At 36.4% G+C, this 23008-nt stretch overlaps 1 protein-coding gene across 13 annotated transcripts in view; it reads right to left on the reverse strand.

Moving 5' to 3' along the window:
- Positions 1-23008, reverse strand: part of DCAF6 (DDB1 and CUL4 associated factor 6) — a 141809-nt gene that overhangs the window by 116532 nt on the left and 2269 nt on the right. For 11 of the 13 annotated variants that reach the window (XM_025355682.1, XM_025355513.1, XM_025356258.1 and 8 more), the window contains exon 2: positions 10048-10109. The exons of the other annotated variants lie outside the window; for them this stretch is intronic. In XM_025355682.1, coding sequence (XP_025211467.1) covers positions 10048-10109 — 62 coding nt within the window. The remainder of the gene's footprint in view (positions 1-10047; positions 10110-23008) is intronic. 13 annotated transcript variants of the gene reach the window in all.

Consider the following 23008-nt stretch of genomic DNA (forward strand, 5'->3'; position numbering starts at 1 on the left):
CCCTTAAAATACACTTCATCAAATTTAAAAGAATAAAAATCAAACAGCGTCTACTCTTAGACCACAAAGGAATTAAGCTACAATCAGTAACAGAAAAATAACTGGAAAATCCCAAAATACACAGAAGTTCAAAATAACACATGGGTCAAAGAAGAAATCGCAAGAGAAATTTTAAAAGATTTTGAATTCAATGAAAATCAAAACAAAGCGAATTAAAATCTGTGAGGGGCAACTAAGTAGGTCTCAGTGGAAATCTTACAGCATTTCTGAAATCCAAAATGCTTTGAGCATCATGTTGGCACTCAAAAAGTTTCAAATTTTGGAGCATTTCAATTTTTCAGATTTTCAAATTAAAGACACTCAACCTGAAGAAGATTTCCTGCTAATATCAAAAACAAGGCAAGGACGTCCTCTCTCACCACTTCGTTTCAACACCATACTTTAAGTCCTAGCTAATGCAATAAGACAAGAAAAGGAAAGAAAAGCAAAGGAAAAGTATAAAGATTGGAAAATAAGAAATAAAACGGTCTGCAGATAACAAGATCATCTATATGGAAAATAAAAATTTAAAAACCCTCCTGGAGGCTGAGCGCAGTGGGTCACACCTGTAATCACAGCATTTTGGGAGGCCGAGGCGGGCAGATTATGAGGTCAGGAGATTGAGACCATCCTGGCTAACACGGTGAAACCCCGTCTCTACTAAAATTACAAAAAATTAGCCAGGTGTGGTGGTAGGTACCTGTAGTCCCAGCTACTAGGGAGGCTGAGGCAGGAGAATGGTGTGAACCTGGGAGGCGGAACTTGCACTGAGCCGAGATCGCACCACTGCACTCCAGCCTGGGCGACAGAGCCAGACTCTTTCAAAAAATAAAAAAAAATTTTTTAAAAACCCTCCTGGGACTAATAAGTATTGTAGCAAAGTAAAAGGATAAAAGGTTAATATTAAAAAGTCAATTATTTTCCTGTATGCCAGAAATGAACAAGTGGAATTTGAATTTTAAAACACAATACCATTACATTAGCACTCCAAAACAAGAAACACTTAGGTATAAATTGAATAAAATATGTGTAAGATTTCTATGAGGAAAATTATAAAACTCTGGTAAAAGAAATCAAAGAAATAAATGAAGAGCTATTCCATATTAATAAATAGAAAGATTCAATATTCTCAAGGTGTCAATTCTTCCCTACTTGTTCTACAGATTCGATGCATGCCTATCAAAATCTCAGCAAATTATTTTGTGGGTACTGACAAACTGATTCTAAAGTTTCAAAGACTCGAGCTAGCCAACACATATCAAGGGAGAACAAAGTTGTTCTTCTCAAGCTCACATGGAACATTTACCAAGACAGACCATATTTGAGGCCTTAAAATACACTTTAACAAATCTAAAAGAATGAAAATCATACAGTGTCTACTCTTAGACCACAACGGAATTAAACTAAAATCAGTAACACAAAGATAAGCGGAAAATCCCAAGATAGCTGACACTACCCAACTTCAAGACTTACTATAAGGAGCCTGTAATCCCCGCACTTTGGGAGGCCAAGGCAGGCAGATCATGAGGTCAGGAGTTCGAAACCAGCCTGGCCAACATGGTGAAATCCCGTCTCTACTAAAGATACAGAAAAATTAGCTGGGCATGGTGGTGCGTGCCTGTAATCCCAGCTACTCTGGAGGCTGTGGCAGGAGAATCACTTGAACCCAGGAGGCAGAGGCTGCGGTGAGCCCAGATCATGTCATTGCACTCCAGCCTGGGTAAGAGGCCAAGATTCTGTCTCAAAAAATAAATAAATAATTTTTAAAAATTTTTACTGTAAGACTACACCAAATAAGACAGTATGGTATAATGAAACAGAATTCAGAGCCCAGAAACAGACCCACATAAACACGATCAACGGACCTTTGACAAAGGAGTAAAGTCAATACAATGCAGCTAGTCCTTCCAACAGATGGTGCTGGTACAACTGCATATTCACATGCAAAAAATAAATTTTAAAAAAATCTAGACACATAACTTAAACCCTTCACAAAAATTAATTCAAAATAGATCACAGATCTAAACATAAACACAAAACTATAAACCTCTGAGAACATAGGAAAAAAACTCAGATGACCTTGGGTATGGTGATAACTTATTAAGTACAACACCAAGGCAAGATCCATAAAAGAAATCATTGATAAGCCTGACTTCACTAAAATTAAAAACTTCCACCCTGCAAAAGACAATGTCAAGAAAATGAGAAGACAAGACACAGACAGGGAAAATACTTGCAAAAGACACATCTAATAAAGTGCTGTTATCTAAAATACATAAAGAACACTTAAAACACAACAATAAGAAACAATCTGATTATGAGCCAAAGGCCATAACAGGTACTGCAGCAAAGAAGATACACAGATTGCAAACAAGCATATGAAAAGATAATCCACGTCCTATGTTATCAGGGAAATACACTACATACCTATTAGAATGGCCAAAATAGAGAACACTGACAACATCAAATACTGGCAAGGATGTGGAGCATCAGGAACTTACATTCATTGCTGGTGGGAATGCAAAATTGTACAGTTACTTTGAAGGACAGCTGGTGATTTCTTATAAAAACTAAACATTCTCTAAATGTACAATGCAGCATGCTCCTTGTTATTTATCCAAAGGAGCTGAAAACATATGATCACACATACACCTGCACACGAACGTAAACATATGTCCACACAAACATCTGCCCACAAACGTTTATGGCAACTTTACTCATAACTGCCAGTTTTTGGAAGCACCCAAGATGTCCTTCAGCAGGTGAATGGATAAACTGTGGTACATCTACAGAATGAAGTATTATTCAGCGCTAAAAAGAAATGAGCTATGAAGTCATGAAAAGATAGAGGAAACTTAAATGTATAAGTGAAAGAAAAACAATCTGAAAAGGCTACATACTATGTGATTCCAATTATATGACATTCTGGAAAAGGCTAAACTATGGAGACTATAAAAAGATCAGTGGTCATCAGGAGTTCGGAAGGTGGATGAAAGATAGGTAGAGCACAGAAGTTTTTTTGTTTTTTTTTTTTTTTGAGACGGAATCTCGCTCTGTCACCCAGGCTGGAGTGCAGTGGCGGGATCTCAGCTCACTGCAAGCTCCGCCTCCCGGGTTCACGCCATTCTCCTGCCTCAGCCTCCCGAGTAGCTGGGACTACAGGCACCCGCCCCCACACCCGGCTATTTTTTTGTATTTTTAGTAGAGACGGGGTTTCACTGTGTTAGCCAGGATAGTCTCAATCTCCTGACCTCGTGATCTGCCCACCTCTGCCTCCCAAAGTGCTGGGATTACAGGCATGAGTGAGCCACCGCACCCGGCCATCAAGCACAGAAGATTTTTAAGGCAGTGAAACAACTCCACATGATACTATAATGGTGAATATATATCATTATACATTTGTTCAAACTCATTAGATGTCTGAAACCAAGAGTGAGCCCTATTGTAAACTATGGACTTTGGGTGGATTATGATGTATTAATGTAGGCTCATAAAGTATAGCAAATGTACCACTCTGGTGGAAGATGCTGATAATGGAAAATGCTATGCAAGTATGTGGGCAGGGGATATATGGGAAATTCCCATACCTTCCTCTCAATTTTGCTATGAACCTAAAACTGCCCTAAAAAATTAATAATAAAGCATTAAATATTGACTGTCATTTAGTAAACACAATGTTCTGATATTTTACAATGAAATGTCAGAGCCACTAAGTTTCATTGTGTAAATTTACATATTTGAATTTATTTAGTATTCACAGGCATAAAACCAGATCACCTAAAATAAAACTAGAAAAACCTATTACAAAACTACAGTAATCAAGACTGTGTGGTACTGGCAAAAACAAAGACATACAGATCAATGTAATGGAATTAAGAGTTCAGAAATAAACTCCTCCATTTATGGTCAAGTGATTTTTGACAAGAGATCCAAGACCATTCAATGAAAGAAAAGTCTTTTCACCCAATGGTGCTGAGACAATTACATAATTGCCACTAAAAAAAAAAAAAAAAACTTGGACCCCTACTTTATACTATATAAAAATTAACTGAAAATACATCACAGATCTAAACAGAAGAGCTAAAACTATACAACTCTTAGAAGAAAACAGGTATAAATCTTCATGATCAGTGATTAATCAAGTTTCTTAAATATGGCACCAACAGCCCAAGCAAACAGCAAAAAGATATTAGACTTCACCAAAATTAAAAACTTTTGTACATTAAAGGACACTATGAAGAAGGTGAAAAGACAACCCATAGAATGAAGGGAAATATTTGCAAATCATATATCTGATAAGAGTCCCAGAATATACAAATACAACTCAACAACAAAAAGACAAACAATCCAATTAAAAATAGATAAAAGATTTAAATAGACATTTCTCCAAAGAAGGTATGTAAATGACTCATGTGCACATAAAAAGATGCTCAACATCATTAGTCATCAGGGAAATAAAAACCAAAATCACAACAAATTACCACTTCATATCCATTAGGATGATTATAATTTTTTTTAAAGAAACAGAAAATAACAAGAGTTGGCAAGGGTGTCGAGAAACTGGAACCCTATATGTTGCTGTCAGGAATGTAAAATGGTATAGCTCTTTGGAAAACAGTTTTGATACCTCCCCAAAAAGTGAGGTATCAGTTTACCATATGACCTAGCAATTCTACAACTAGGTATACAGCCAAGATAATTGAAAACTTACAATACACAAAAATTTGTACACAAATGTTCACAGCAGCATTATTCATAATTGCCAAAAAATGGAAACAACCCAAATACCCAACAACTGATGAACAGATTAAATGTGGTATATCTGTACAAGGAAATATTTATTCGATCATGAAAAGGAATGAAATACTGACACACACTACAACATGGATGAACCTTGAAAACATTACACTAAGTGAAAGAACCCTGACATTAACAGCCAATATTGTATGATTCCATTTATATGAAATGTCCAGAATACACAGATTGGTAGAGACAGAAAGTATTAGTGATTGCTAACTGCTAAATGGAGGCGAAATGGTGACTCATAATTGGTACTCTTTTTCGTATGATAAAATTAGTGGAATTACATAGTGGCGATGGCTCCACAACTTTACAAATACAGTAAAAACCACCGAATTGAACACTTAAAATGGGTGAATTTTATAGTATGTGAGCTATACCTAAATTTAAAAAAAAATAAATGTCCACTTCTAATCAAGATGTCAGCACATGGACCAGATTTATCATCATGCTTGTAACAACTAAAAAAGAGCAAAACATACATTTTTTAAGTGTAGAAGAAACATTTACTGATAGAGATGATATTCTGGGCCACAGAACAAATCTTAATGTATTTAAATAAAAGACCACAAGTCATTGAAAGTATGTTGTCTGACCAAAATGGAATTAAATCAGAAATCATTAACATAAAGACACATTGGAAAACTAAGAAATAACAGATGGCCACAGAAATAACAGATGGTCAAAGAAGAAATTACAAAACAAATTAAGAAGTATTTTGAATTCAATGAAAATAAAAATGCAACATATCTCAATTTATGGATTACAGCTAAAACAATATTTAGAAGAAAACTTACAGTACCAAAAAAAACCTCTATTTTAGAAAAGACAACGGTCTCATATCAACGACCTCAGCTTCCACTCAAAAAATTACAAAACAAAGAGCAAATGAAACCCAAAGTCTGCAGAAGACTCAAATAATAAATATATTAGCAGAAATCAATGAAATAGAAAACAGAAAAACAACGGAGACAATTAATGAGAACAGAGGTTGGTTCTTTGACAAAATTAACTAGCCTCTAGCCAAACTAATCAGGAAAAAACGTGGAGAAAATATTACCAGTATCAGTAATGAGAAACACAGTAACATACAATACAGATTCTACAACTATTTAAAGACATAAGGGAATATTATGAACAATTTTATGTCAATAAATTCAACAATTTACATAAAATAAATTCAGTGAAGCACACATATTAAACAAGGTTCACTCAAGACACAGATACCCTGAATAGTTTATTTTTGTTAAATAAATGGAAACATAGTTAGACATTTCCCAGAAAATACAAAGACACTTGGCAAAATCCAGCAATGATTCATGATGATAGCTCTTAGCAAGTTAGGAATAAAGGAGAACATCCTCGACCTGATAACCAGCATCCATGAAAAAACTGCTGATATCATACTAAATAGAAAGAGACAATGTTCTTAGGCCAAGCACAGTGGCTCATACCTGTAATCCCAGCACTTTGCTTTGGGAGGTTGAGGTGGGAGGTATCACTTGAGCCCAGGAGTTCAAGACCAGACTGGGCAACATAATGAGACTTCACCTCTACAAAAAAACAAATTTGCCGGGGTGGTGGCACGCATCTATGGTCCCAGCTAACTCAGGAGGCTGAGGTGGGAAGACAGCCTGAGCCCAGGAGGTCAAGGCTATAGTGAGCTATGATTGTTCCACTGCACTCCAATCTGGGCAACAGAGAGAAACCCTGTTTTTCCCTCTAAGATCAGAACAAGACGAGGATGTCTGATTCCACTCCTTCTGTTCAATCTTATAGTAGAATACTAACCAATGAAATAAGTCAAGAAAAGAAATAAAAGGAATTCAGACTAGAAAAGAAGTAAAACTATCTTAATTCTCAGATGACTTGATTATTTACATAGAATATCCTATAAAATCTTAAGGAAAAAAAAAGCTACTTGAATGAATATGAGAGTTCAGGAAGTTTCCAGAATACAGATGAATATGTAAAAATTAATGGGGCAGGAAATGTAACCACAACATGATACTACTACATACCTGTTAGAATGTCTTAAAAAAACAAAACAAAACAAAAAAAAACTGACCACACCAAATGCTGGTGAGGACATGGACCAACTGGAACGTCTACATACTAACAGTGGGAATGTTAAATGGTACAACAACACTGGAGAACAATCGGTTTCTTAAGTTAAGCAGGTACCTAACATATGACTCATTCATTCTACTCAAAGGTATTTACCAAAAAAGAATAAAAGCATATGTTCATACAAAGACTCTACACGAATATTCATGGCAACTTTATTTGTAACAGTCCTCAACTGGATACAACCCAATGTCCACTGACAGGAGAAGAGATATAAAAATTATGATTTATCCATATAATAAATGCTCCTCAGCAATAAAAAGTAATAAATTACCGATAACACTCAACAACATGAATCCCAAAATAATTATTCTAAGCAAAATGTAAAGTTAAAAAAGCCAAATGAAAAAAGGATACATAGTCAATGATTCCATTTATATAAAATTCTAGAAAATGCAAACTGATTTATAGTGACAGAATAGAGATCATTGGTTGACTGGGGTTGAGCGTGATGTTAAGGAATGAGAGGGCACATGGCCAAACTTTTAGGGGATGATCAATATTTTATCATCTTGAATGTGGTGATGACTTTGCGTATGTTTACATGTGTTAAACATATCAAATAGTACACTTTAAATATGTACAGCTGATTATATCTCAATAAAGCTCTTAAAAATATAAAAATTTAAGCACAAATCTAAGAGGTAATTCACAAAAGTAATTCAAGTTATTATACAATAACAAAAAGTAATTAGGCTGGCAACATTCTTACCAGCTACAGTGAATACTAGAAAACGTTTGTATAAGACCTTGAAAACTACAGAGTGGGTGGAGTATGGTGGCTCACACCGGTAATCCCAGCAGTCTGGGAGGCTGAGACTGGCAGATCACCTGAGGTCAGGAGTTCCAGGCCAGCCTAGTCAACATGGTGAAACCCCGTCTCTACTAAAAAGTCAGAAATTAGCCAGGCATGGTGGCGCAGACTGTAATCTCAGCTTTTCAGGAGGCTGAGGCACGAGAATCACTTGAACCCAGGAGGTGGAGGTTGCAGTGAGCCGAGATTGTGCCGCTCCACTCCAGCCTGGAAGACAGAGTGAGACTCGGTCTCAAAACAAACAAACAAACAAAAAACTACAGAGTGAAAATAATGTCCAACCTAGAATCCTATGTCCACTCAGATCACCAATCAAGTGTGAAAGCAGAGAACAAAGGTATGTTTAAACTTGCAAAAAAACTTGGGGCCAGGAACGGTGGCTCACACCTGCAATCCCAGCACTTTGGGAGGCCAAGGTGGGCAAATCACCTGAGGCCAGGAGTTTAAGACCAGCCTGGCCAATATGGTGAAATTCTGTCTCTACTAAAGACTCAAAAATTAGCCAGGCGTGGTGGTGGGTGCCTGTAATCCCAGCTACTCAGGAGGCTGCGGCAGGAGAACTGCTTGAATCCAGGAGATGGAGGTTGCAGTGAGCTGAGATCGTGCCACTGCACTCTAGCCTTGGTGACAGAGCAAGACCCCATCTCAAAAAAAAAAATAATAATTAATCTAACACATAATATACTCTGTCTCACCAATGAATAATTCATAAAGCGCCACATACGTTTCGGGCATTCCTGTTGATACTAAATTTAAAAAATAAATTTGTGAAGGTATTTTCTTGGTCTAGTATGCCAGGGCACAGGGGCAAAAGTGTAGACTATGAACAAATAAATTGGTTTGTTAATCATAATGCCAGATAATAAACACATAAATAAAATGAGAAGGTAAGCTTTACAGGTAAGTGGGAGAAGAGAATTCTAGGTATAAGGCATAAAATATACAAGACAGAGGTGTCTTTGGATTATCTTTTCAACAAATAACAATAAAAAGATATTTTAAAACAAGAAAATATGGACTATATATTAGATAATACTGAGAAAATAAATATTATTAAATTACATAAGGGCATTTTGGTTATATAAGAAAATGTCAATTGCTTTTTAGGCTTACATATAGGGGTAAAATAATATATCTTCAGCAAGGCGGATCTTCAGCAAGGTGGATGGGGGAAGAAAATAAAATAGAAAAGAAAATATGGCAAAATCTTGATAATTACTAAGTCTAGGTGACAAGTACATTAAGAGTACATTTGAAATTTTTATAATAAAAATTGAAAAGAGTTCTGTTTTGGATCTGCAAAATTTGGGATACCTATTAGACATGCAACTGGACATGTTAAGTAGACAGCTGGATATATAAACTCTGGGATGAGGCAGAAGTCATGTTTTCTTTTTTCTTTTTTTTTTTTTTAGCCATGGGACTAGAGAGGGTCACTTTGAACTGGAGAGAAAAGAGGGTGGGAGGTACTAGGACAGAGTCTTTGTGCAACCAATATGTGAAGGACCATAAGTGGAGGAGTCAGCTGAGACAGAGAAGATGTAGCAAGTCAATGGATCGGAATAGGAAGAAAACCAAGAGACTGTGGTGTTAGCAAAAGCCAAGAGAAAAAGTATTTCAAAAAAGAGGATATGGGTCAGGCACGATGGCTCACGCCTATAATCCCAGTACTCTGGGAGGCCGAGACAGGCGGATCACGAGGTCAGGAGATGGAGACCATCCTGGCTAACACGGTGAAACCCCATCTCTACTAAAAAATACAAAAAAATTAGCTGGGCTTGGTGGCAGGCGCCTGTAGTCCCAGCTACTCAGGAGGCTGAGGCAGGAGAACGGCCGTGAACCCGGGAGACAGAGCTTGCAGTGAGCCGAGATCGCGCCACTGCACTCCAGCCTGGGAAACAGAGCGAGACTCTGTCCCAAAAAAAAAAAAAAAAAGAAAAAAAAAATAAGAGGATATGTTTGAGCGATATGTCTAAAGTTTCTAAGAAGTGACCACACTACATTTGATGACATGAAGTCACAAAGGCAGTTTCAGCACAGTGAATGAGATGGAAGTCCTTCCATAATATAAGAAAACTCATCTGCACTTTAAAAAATCTTGCATACACTCTTCTAAACTCAAAATTTAATTTTATATTTTAATGTAAAACTTTACTCTCCCATTTTATTATAGTCACAGTCCTTTCTGGGAGGATTGGGACATTTCATCAAACACTTAAACATTTAGTATCAAAGCCCTTCAGAGTTGAGAATTAACAATTACTTACACAGCCATCATGCACATTAAGGGTTGCTTCAAGTTTTAATCTTTGGATAAATTCTCTTCTTCCTGTTTAAAAAGAAAGAACAAATTAAATAAATCACACAATTTGTTGCTGAGAAATATATAACGTTGAAATTAGGAGCCTAGGATCTGGCATGAAAAGTAAATTCAAGCTCTAATTTCAGCTCCACCATTTATAAACTGAGTGATACTGGGCAATTTAACCTCCTCCTAAGACTTACTTTCCTCATTAGAATACCTCTACCTCATGCAGTTTTTTGTTTGTTTGTTTGTTTGTTGACACACAGTTTCGCTCTGTCGCCCAGGCTGGAATCTCAGCTCACTGCAACCTCTTCCTCCCAGGTTCAAGCAATTCCCCTTCCTCAGCCTCCCGAGTGGCTGGGATCACAGGCACGCAGTACTATGCCCAGCTAATTTCTGTATTTTCAATAGAGACGGGATTTCACCATGTTGGCCAGGCTAGTCTCAAACTCCTGACCTCAAGTGATCCACCCACATCAGCCTCCCAAAGTGCTAGGATTATGGGTGTGAGCCACTGCACTCAGCCTGTACTTATTTTAAGAACAAAATCATTCAAGGACAGAAAGGGCTTAGCACGGTATCTGGACCACAACAGACACTCATACATTTCTTCATTCATTCATTCAACAAATACTTATTGAGTACTCACTCTGTATCAGGTAAAGTACATTTTACAGTGGTAAAACAAAAAGATTTCTGCCTGCTTATGAGAGGAGAAAAACAATAAACAATCGGTATAAGAGCTATAAGTTAGTATAGTGCTATGTGGAAAAATAAAGCAGGAAAAAGAGATAAAAGATGACTGGAGGTAGGGAGTAAGGTTTTTAATTTTAAATAGGATGGCAAACAGCAATAGTAAGTACCAACTATTTTTAAACATTTCTCAATTTCAGAAATGTTAAAGTTAACATTACAATGATGAAATCTGGCATTAAAAATCAGCATAAATATCCATCAATAGCAGACTAGTTTAAATATTGCAAAAACAGAGTAAGTTCCTTCTTTGAAAAAGAGAAATCTGTCCCTTTAAGGAATGAATCATCTTTACCAAACACAGATCAAAAAACATGTTTGTTCAGAAGCTGTAATGAAGGAAGGCTGAATTTACAACAAAGAACAATAATTAAGTAACCAGGCTGATGAGATCTCTCATAAAATTAAATCTGCCTATACTTTCTGTATATTGTCACAAAGGGCAGATTTCTCTATTGCACTTTCTTGCCATTCCATGTCAAAGTCAAGAGCTTCTTGAAGCCAATTTGTTTTACTTCTTTCTCCATGTTATTTAACTAGTAAGACGGCTAGGTAAAGGATGAACATATAGGTTAAAAAATAATTATGGATAATTATGGGGGCTTTTATTTTGGGGAGGGAGATGCTCTACAGTTTCTAAATTTACTGGAATAAAACCACCTAGTGAAATTTAGTAAAGTGTTTTCATGAAGTAGGTTGTACTTTAGATAATTAACTTTTCAAATCTGATTTTCGCTTGTAAAAAGATTCTAACTTCAGTAAAAAAGATAAATTTTTAAAAACTCATTTCCTTTTGGCCAAAGGATTGGTAATCTCATTGAGTTATAGGAGTTAAGAAACAAAGTATTCAAATTAACAATATAACAGCAATTAAAACTCACTAAAATATTAAAGTATTGGAAACTTTTTTGTCAAAATTTTAAAACCTGGGTTTGAAAACATGGCTCTAGCCATTTCAGTCTGGAGAAAATGGTGGCAGAACATAAGAATAGAAGATAAAGTAAGCTGTTTTAGCAAGAACTCTTATATATGACATTTGTACATTAGAACATGTATAGAGGCATAATACATTGTGGTTAGATAGCTTTTGAATGACATTTTTATATATGACTTTGGAGATAAAATTTATTGGATCGTCCAGACATCTCATAAAGTGTGCTTCTAGAGCAAACTAGCAAAAACATCCACTACCCTTTTAGTAATTAAACGTAATACCAAGAAATAGAAGCTAAAAGCCACCGTAAAATAAGAACGATACCTTAATAAAACTGAGCCTCCTCAAATTAAAATAAAAATAAACTCACATCTGAATGCATTAAAAGCTGTGAAGGGTCTCGCCTATTTGCAAGGTAACCAATTGGACTGCTACCTTTCTTGGATGCTAGCAAAAGACAACAGACTCCTAAGTCAGAGGCAAAAAATTTTACTACTCATGTACAGCAAGTAGCACGAGCTTTAGGTTCACACTGGTTCCTCTTGTCTTCCAAGTCCCATAGTGCAACTTGGAGAGGCCTGGGTAGATGCTGTGCATGCAATGGGTTTTAATCACAGCTGAGGAATCTTGAACTGGGGGAACCCAAATCTTATATCAAGCAAACCTGCCTGACCTTTATCCCTAACGAGACATTGTTAAACTGAACAACAAACTTGTCTTTGGCTCAAGAGGCTCTCAGTACTCCAGTGTTGGGTGCAAATATATATTTAGAATTGTTATATATTCCAAGGCTATTCACTATATAAACCTCACTGAAAAGATAGTCCAGAACAAAACGATTAGTGCCTCTGCTCCCAAGATGTTCAGAAATCCAAAGAGGTATCTAGAATATTCTACCAAGAATTACGCACTTGTTATGGATGAACTCACCATTGTGGCTTCCAACTCAAATCTTTCTGTACCTCAAGCTGCCTCTTATAATTCTGTCTCTACTCTGGCATTCTTTCTATGTTAATAGGTTACAAACTCCATAAGAACACTGCTTTGTTCACCCATGTATTCCAAATACCTAACACAGTGCCTGCCACAAAGTGTGCGTTCAATATACATTTGCTGAATCAGTGAATAAAAGACTGGGATCATGATATTCATTCTGTTCTAGAATCTGTATTACCACTCAATAACACATGGTGATGGCTGGGCGTGGTGGCTCACACCTGTAATCCCAGTACTTTGGGAGGCCGAGGTGGGTGGATCGCCTGAAGTCAGGAATTCAGGACCAGCCTGACCAACATGTCGAAACCCCATCTCTACTAAAAATATAAAAATTAGCTGGGTGTGGTGACGGGCACCTGTAGTCCCAGCTACTTGGGAGGTTGAGGTAGGAGAATCGCTTGAACCTGGGAGGCAGAGGCTGCAGCGAGCCGAGATCGTGCCACTGTATTCCAGCCTGGGCAACAGAGTGAGACTCCGTCTCAAAAAAATAAAATAAAATAACACATAGTGAACGTATTTCAATGGCAATAAATATACAGCTATTCCTCATTTTTAATGGTTGTGCAATCATTAAACCATTGAATAAATTACAACTTTGTAATTTGTTTATTCACATACCTATCTCCTTTACTAGACTAGCTGAGAATTAATTATCACTTATAGAGATGGTTGGGGCAAGAAATGTTGGAATTAGGTTTAAACATCTGATTTGAACATCCTACACTTACACTGGGCAAAACTTATTTTCACAGCGCCTTAGTTCTTACTTGGGGGTGACAAGTTCTACCAAGCAGAGACAAAACACAGAATTATTTCATCCTTGGCACAGCACAGGACAGATGACTGATAGTTAAGAGATTTAGAGATCCAGATATGAGAGGCTCAGCAATCACCAAACAAATACAGTGTAAAAAGGTCTCACCATGGCAACATTATAATCAGACTGTCTGAACTCAAAGTGAAAGAGTGAATCCTAAAAATGGCAAGAGAAAAAAACCATCTAAAAACAGTTAAAAAAAAAAAAAAAAAGGACTAAGAAAGCGGTTATATAATATTAAAGAGACCAACTCAGCAAGAATATATAACAATTCTAAATATACATTTGCACCCAACACTGGAGTACTGACAGTCATAAAACAAATATTACTAGACCTAAAGAAAGAGATACACTGCAACACAATAGTGGGAAACTTCAACATCCCACTTACAGCATTAGACATATCATCTAGACAAATAATCAGCAAAGAAACACTGGACTTAAACTGGACTTTAGACCAAATGGGCTTAACAGACATTTACAAAACATTCTAACAACTGCAGAATATACAATATTCTCGTCAGCATATGGAACATTCTCCAAGACAGACCATATGTTAAGCCACAAAACAAAGTCTCAACAAATTTTTTTAAACTGAAATCATATCAAGTGCCTTCTCACATAACAGCAGAATAAAACTAGAAATCAATACCAACAGAAACTTTACAAACCATACAAATACACAGAAATTAAACAACATGCTCCTGAATGACAATAGGGTCAATGAAGAAATTAAGACAGAAATTTAAAAAAATTTTTTTGAAACAAACGAAAATGGAAATACAACACACCAAACCTGTGGATACAGCAAAAGCAGTGCTAAGAAGAACACAGCAATAAATTTCCACAACAAAAAGTGGAAAGATTACAAATTAATAATCTAAGAATGCACCTCGAGGAACTAGAAAAGCAAGAACAAACCAAACCCAAAACTAGCAGAAGAAAATAAATAAAGATCAGAGCAGAACCAAATGAAATATGGACTAAAAAAAAAAACACACACAAAAGGTCAATGAAATGAAAAGCTGGTTCTTCAAAGAGATAAAAAGAATTGATAAACCACTAGCCAGACTAACCAAGAAAAGAAGGGAGAAGAGACAAAATCAGAAATGAAAAAGGAGACATTACAACTGATTCCACAGAAGTACAAAGATTAACATAGACTATAATGAACTTTATACTCATAAACTAGAAAACCTACAGGAAATAGATACATTCCCAGAAAAACACAACCTACCAAGATTGAACCAGGAAGAACTAGAAAATCTGAATAGACCAGTAATGAGCAGCAAGAATTAATCAGTAATTTTTACAATTTCCCAGCAAAGAAAAGCCCAGTACCAGATGGCTTCACAGTTAAATTCTACCCAATGTACAAAGAAGAAGTAATATCAATATTCCTGAAACTATTCCAAAATATCAAGGACAGGCCCCTCCCTAACTTATTCTATAAGGCCATTAATCACCCTGATAACAAAACCAAAGAAGGACACAAAACAAAGGATACAGAATAAAAAGAAAACTACAAACTAATGAACACAAATGCAAAAATCCTCAACGAAATACTGGCAAACCAAATCCAACACCAAATCAAAAAGATAACACACAATGATCAAGTGGGTTTTATACCGGGAACACAAGGATGGGTCAACATACGCAAATCAATAAATGTGATACACCATATCAACAGAATGAAGGACAAAAACCATACGATCATCTTAATAGATGTGAAAAAAGCATTTAATAAAATTCAACGTCCCTTCATAAGAAAAACCCACAGTAAACTAGGCACAGAAAGATCATACCTCAAAATAATAAAGGCCATATATGATAAACCTGTAACTAACATGATACTGAATAGGGAAAAGTTGAAAGCATTCCTTTAAGAACTGGAAGAAAACAAGGATGCCTACTCTTCAATATAGTATGCCACTCTTCAATACAGTATTGGAAGTCCTAACCAGAGCAATTAGGCAAGAGAATGAAACAAAAGACATCAAAATTATAAAGGAAGGAGTCAAATTATCCCTGTTTAATGATGATATCATCTTATATCTAGAAAAACCTAAAGACTCCACACAAAACTCTTAAATTTGGTAAATGAATTCAGTAAACTTACAAGATACAAAATCAACATACAAAAATTAGTAGTGTTTCTACACACCAATAATGATTCAAGATGAAAATCAAATCAAGAACACAATCCCATTTACAATAGCTACAAAAAACAAAAAAAAGGCCAGGTGTGGTAGCTCACGCCTGTAATCCCAGCACTTTGGGAGGCCAAGGCGGGTAGATGACGAGGTCAAGAGATTGAGACCATCTGGCCAACATGGTGAAACCCTGTCTCTACTAAAAATACACACACAAAAAAAAATTAGCTGGGTATGGTGGCGCACACCTGTAGTCCCAGCTACTCCGGTGGCTAAGGCAGGAGAGTCGCCTGAACCTGGGAGGCGGAGGTTGTAGTGAGCCAAGATTACGCCACTGCACTCCAGCCTGGGTGACAGAGTGAGACTCCATCTCAAAAAGAAAAAAGGAAATTATAAAACACACACACACACACACCCACAGACGCACACACAAACTAGGAATATATTTAACCAGAAGCAAAAAAAAAATCCCTACAAGGAGAACTACAAAACACTGCTAAAAGAAATTATACATAACACAAATGGAAAAACATCCCATGATCATTGGATATTCAGAAGAATATCATTAAAATGACCATACTGTACAAAGCAACCTACAGATTCAATACAATCCCTATCAAAATACCAAGATAATTTTTTGCAAAATTAGAAAAAACAATCCTAAAATTCATATGGAACCAAAAAGGAGCCCCAATAGCCAAAGCAATGCTGAGCAAAAAGAATAAAGCTGGAGGCATCACATTATCTGACTTCAAACTATATTACAAGACTATACTAACCAGAACAGCAGGTTACTGGTATAAAAATAAGACACACAGGTCAATGGAACAGAATAGAGAACCCAGAAATAAAGTCACATACTTGCAGCCAACTGATGTTTGACAAAGCTGACAAGAACATATATTGTGGAAAGGAAACCCTCTTCAATCAGTGGTACTGAGAAAGATATCCATACGCAGAGGAATGCAATTGAACGTCTCTCACCAATACATAAAAATCAACTCAAGGTGGATTAAAGACAAAAACGTAAGACCTAAAACTATAAAGATACCAGAAAACAGACAAATGGGACTCAAACTAAAAAGCTTCTGCACGGCAGAAGAAATAATCAACAGAATGAAGAGACAACCAACCCTGTTGAATGACAGAAAATATTTGCAAATTATTCATCCAATAGGGGACTAACACCCAGACTATACAAGGAACTCAAACAATTCAACAACCAAAAAAATCTAACTATCCTATTAAAAAGTAGGCAAAAGAGATGAATAGACATTTTTCAAAAGCATATACCCAACAGGTATATGAAAAAATGCTTAACATTACCAATCATAAGAGAAATGCAAATCAAAGCCACAATGGGCTATCATCTTATCCTAGTCAGAATGGCTTTTATTAAAAAGACAATGTTGGTTATCATGTGAAAAAAAGGGAACTCTTACACACCATTGGTGGGAATGCAAATTAGTACAGCCTCTATGGAAAACAGTATGGAGATTTCTCCAAGAATTAAAAATAGAACTACCTTTCCATCCAGCAATCCCACTACTAGGTTTTTACAAAAAAGAAAAGAAATTAATATATCTAAAAGATATGTGCACCAGTATGTTTACTGCAGCACTATTCACAACAGCAAAGATATGGAATCAACCTAAGTGTCCATCAATGGATGAACAGGTAAAAAAAAAAATGTGGTATATATACGCAATGGAGTAACATTCAGCCATAAGAAGGAATGAAATCAGGCCAGGAGTGGTGGCTTACCCCTGTAATCCCAGCACTTTGGGAGGCCAAGGTGGGCGGATCACGAGGTCGGGGATCGAAGCTAACACCGTGAAACCCCGTCTCTACTGAAGATACAAAAAAAAAAATTAGCCGGGCATGGTGGTGGGCGCCTGTAGTTCCAGCTACTCGGGAGGCTGAGGCAGGAGAATGGCATGAACCCGGGAGGTGGAGCCTGTAGTGAGCTGAGATCTCGCCACTGCACTACAGCCTGGGCGACAGAGCGAGACTCCATCTCAAAAAAAAAAAAAAAAAAATGAATGAAATCATGTCATATACAGCAACGTGGATGGAACTGGAGGTCATTATCTTAGGTTAAACAAGCAAGGCACACAAAGACAAGTATGACATGTTCTGACTCATCAGTGTGTGCTAAACAAATGTGTTCACATGGATGCAGAGAGTGGAATGATACAGAATGGAGTGGAAGAATGAGGAGGTGGGAGGATATTACTTAATGGATACAAAGAATGTTATTCGGGTGATGGATACCCTAAAAGCCCTCATTGACTACAGCACAATCTATGCATGTAACAAAATTGCATATGTACCCATAAATTTGTACAAACAAAAAGTAAAAATAAATAAAAACATTATCTAAAATAACATTAAAAATATGAAACATTTAAGGATAAACCTAACACCAAAAGTATAAATCACTGCTGAGAGAATCAAAGAATGCTTAATACATGGAGACAAACCAGAACCATAGATGAGAAGATTCACTATTGTAAACATGTCAGTTCTCCCTGAAATAATATATAGATTCAACACAAAATCCCAAGTCTTATTGTAGAAATTGACAAGCTGGTTCTAAAATTTTTATGGAAATGGAAAGGGTTCAGAATAGCCAGGATAACTATAAATTCTTTTTGAAAGACCAAGTTTTGGCCGGGCGCCGTGGCTCACGCCTGTAATCCCAGCACTCTGGGAAGCCAAGGCGGGCAGATCACAAAGTCAGGAGATCGAGACCATCCTGGCTAACACGGTGAAACCCTATCTCTACTAAAAAATACAAAAAAATTAGCCGGGCGTGGCGGCAGGTGCCTGTAGTCCGGTAGTCCCAGCTACTCGGGAGGCTGAAGCAGGAGAATGGCGTGAACCCAGGAGGCGGAGCTTGTAGTGAGCCAGTGCACTCCAGCACTCTAGCCTGGGCGACGGAGAGAGACTATCTCAAAAAAAAAACAAGTTTAAAGTATCACACTAGCGGATTTCAATCCTCGGTATAAAGACAAGAAGCTAGATCGATGGAATGTGGCTAAGAAATTGACGTATACATTTATGGTCAATTGATTTTCAACAAAGGGGAAAAGGTAGTCTTTTCACACACACTGTTGGATCAATTGCACATTAATATGCAAAGAAATGAAACTTGACTCTTACAACATATATAAAACTTAACTCGAAATTGTTCACAGACCTAAATGCAAGAGGTAAAAGAGAAAATCTCCAGGAAAAAAAAAGTAAAAATCTTCGTTACCTTGGTTTAGGTAAAGATTCTTAGATAGGACATAAAAAGTATGATCTATAAAAGAACCTGTTAAAAAAAAAAGACACAAACTGAGAGAAAATATTTGTAAAATACATATCTGATTAAGGACTTGTTATTTAAATAATTCTAGAATTCTTACAATATTAAAAAGTAAACCTGAACATTTAACCAGACTATAAAATAAATAAAACAGAAATAAAAGCCACAAAAAGATACTCAACATCACTAATTATTAGAGAAACGCAAATTAAAGGCCAGACGTGGTAGCTCATGCCTGTAATCCCAGCACTTTGGGAGGCCAAAGCGGGCGGATCACCTGAGGTCGGGAGTTCAAGACCAGGCTGACCAACATGGAGAAACCCCACCTCTACTAAAAATACAACATTAGCCGGGTATGGTGGCGCATGCCTGTAATCCCAGCTACTTGGGAGGCTGAGGCAGAAGAATCTCTTGAACCCAGAAGGCGGAGGTTGTAGTAAGCCAAGATCACTCCGTTGCACTCCAGCCTGGAGCGAAACTCCGTCTCAAAAACAAAAAAAGAGAAATGCAAATTAAAACAACAATGATATATTTCTACACACCTACCATGAAGGCTACAATTAGGAAGACTCATTACACCAAATGCTGATGACAATGTAGAGCAATTGGAACTCCCATATACTGCTGGTGGGAATGCAGTACGGTAGAATTACTTTGGAAGACAGTCTAGAAGTTTCTTATAAAGTTAAACATACTTACCATACAACTCAGCAATCCCACAGTAGATATCTACCCAAGAAGATTTAAAAGTGTTCAACCCTAGTTATTTTTTCCAAGATGTACATGAAGGTTCACTATTTACATTTTCTCTGTTAGCCATCAGCAGTGTTTAAAAAACAATTTTTTTAATCTCCTTCAAGTACTTGTGGAAGCCTACCCACCTTAAACCTGAAGCGACATTAAATTACAAGAACTACACACCATCTAGAACAATTTTCCAAACCTCAAGCTGAGACTCATTAGTGCATATTCCACCAGCTCAATACCAACAGTTTTAAGAATATGAAAAAAAACAGAATGCATCCCATCTAGTAAGGCTTATATATACATCTAGAGAATCCTTTATTTTCGTTGTGTATATCACAGGTTGCCACATAAATGTATTTTTAACATGGATCATTTTAAAAACATTTTTAAAACACTGACCTAAAGCGTACCTGTAACATAAGCTCTATGCTACCAGAAGCTTCTAAACCTTCTAAGCACTTATAACTTGATTCATCCTATTTTAGGAAGCAATGAAACCCACAGTACAGCTATCACAGTGTCTATGGTTGTTATGATTGCTAATATGCCTTTGGTGTCTTGCCTTAAGGAATTATCAATATACTCTATCTTATGTTTGTCACAATTGACTGTCATTTTCCAATACTAAAATCACACATTTTTCAGCTTTCATTGAAATGTCAACACTAAAGAAACAAAATACAAATATTCCACTAATTTTTTCCCAATGGCTAAAAAAAAGAGGCAAAAGTCAGAAGTTACTAATCTTCATATAATAAATATACTGTAACCTGGCAACATATTATGAAGAACCTGGTAATCTAGAATGCAGATGTATTCAAGATGCACTAAAGAGTAATCTACACGCAAAATTATTCATTTCAATACACACTGACTCTAATGATATTCAAAGGACATTGACTTCATAAACCCCTTACAGAAAGATGAGATTCAATCTCCACTAAAAAATTGTCACTGGCTGCCTAATCATAATTTACACATTTTACACATTATAATAAACTCCCTCGAAAAGTACCCTAAAATTACTTTTTTATCAATTGCTATCTTTTAATTTAGAAGTGTTAGAAAGTTGTAGGAGTGTCTGTCCAAAAGGAAAGAAATGTGAGTAGAAACCAGCAATGTGTTGAAATAATAGTTTATTAACGATGTTTATCTTTATAAAACTGTATATATATGGGAAAATAACATCTGTGTGGCTAATAAATCACTGATTTCCAAAAGCACTACTCTACAACTAGTATGCAGTAATTTGAGAAACTATTACATTTAAACATTTAAACCTACAAGTACCTCTGACTTTGATAATTATTCTTTAAAAAAAAAAAAATTCCAGGAGGCTGAAGTGGGAGGATGGCCTTGAGCCCAAGAGGTGGAGGCTGTAGTTAGTCATGATGGTGCCATTGCACTCCAGCCTGGGGGACAGAGCAAGACCCTGCCTCACCCTGCCCCCTGCTTCCCGCCAAAAAAAAAGAATCCTACATTGAAATTTAGACCAGGCTCACAAAGATTAAAAACCCTGGCTTATCCTTGAAATCCATGCTAGTCTAAAACAACACTCTATTGGCCCAAGTGAATCTTGTGGTTTTGCCAGCTCTAAGTAAACACATCTTTTAATCACAAACAACATATTCTCATTCCCACAACATAACAGGAAGTTTGGTGAAGTGTAATTTTCTTTGATGGGAAGAAAGGAGGTAATTAATCAGTTTATGTAAAATCAATTACAAAGTTTGAATACTACCATTGAAAGGGCACATGCTATGGTGAAATAACTGGAAATGTAAAAGCTACAAGAAAAATCTATCCATTTGTTCTATCCCAATTTTACTATTTAGCAGTAATTCACTGCTAAAAATTTGTAGAAATACAAATAATGAAAATGTATCAGAAAAATACTTAAATCTACAACCCTGTAGATAGATAATCATAATGTTTAAATATTAAAGTCTTAAAAAAAGGAATCTATTTCCTTAGGAAAATCCTAACTTGGAATTTGACTTTTAAAAGGAAGGCTTTATAAGTACCATACTTTATTATTTATTTATGACACAGAGTTTCCCTCTGTCACCCAGGCTGGAGCGCAGTGGCACGATCTTGGCTCACTGCAACCTCCACCTCCAGGGTTCAAGCTATTCTCCTGCTTCTGCCTCCCAAGGAGCTAAGACTACAGCTGTACGCCACCACGCCCGGCTAATTTTTGTATTTTTAGTAGAGACTGGGGTTTCACCATGTTGGCCAGGCTGATCTTGAACTCCTGACCTCTAGTGATCTACCCGCCTTGGCCTCCCAAAAGTGCTGGGATTACAGGCGTAAGCCACCGCACCCAGCCAAGAGTACTATACTTTAAAAAGTCATTTTATCGCCACACACAAAAAAAGATGGTAATTATGTGACGTGATGGATATGTTAACTAACTCGATTGTATATTAAGTTATTAAGTTGTACACCTTAAATATAACAATTTTTAACTGTCAATTATATCCCAATAAAACTGGGAGGGAAAGTCATTTTTTAAAAAAAATCACTAATTCAAACATTACCAATGTGGATTTTGCTGTTTCCTGAATGCAAAGCCAAGATCAGCACTGTAGTGTAGAAGAGTTGAATAACAGCGCAAAGGTCTACTAAGGGTAAAGGCCAATCAGTTCTTTCAAAACATTTTCAAGTCTCGATACTTTCAAAAAGTATTTTCAAGTACTTAGAAAACCACTTTAAAGGAAGTCATTCCAAAAATGTCCTATTTTAAGAGTATATATCATATCTAAAATACTATTTAAGATAAAGAACTCCCTGTATGTACGTGTGTGTATATCTATATACACATTTGAAAAACTATAATTCAGGATTTCTACTATAGTCAGTGAACCCTTCAATTCCCCTAGACCCAATATACAAATTCCATTTCCATTAGGGAGTCGGAGTAGGAGAGGAAAAAGAAAGTATATGGTTTTGTTATATTTTAATTAACTTATTTGTAGATATAGCTAAAGTAACTGAACCAAAGGAAAACGCTAAAATATAGAACTGTATACAAGTACTTAAACTGTCCAACTGACATAAAGGACCAAATTATCAATGTATTCATGCAAAACAACGTTAACATTTGTTTTATTAAGCTAAAATTAAGTTCTCTCTCCACAAATAAATTCTAAAAGAAATATTACACACTTTTTTTGGCAAATAGTTTAAAAAAGCAGACTCTAGCTATGT

Source organism: Theropithecus gelada, chromosome 1 (assembly GCF_003255815.1).
Source record: "Theropithecus gelada isolate Dixy chromosome 1, Tgel_1.0, whole genome shotgun sequence".
Classification (NCBI taxonomy): domain Eukaryota; kingdom Metazoa; phylum Chordata; class Mammalia; order Primates; family Cercopithecidae; genus Theropithecus; species Theropithecus gelada.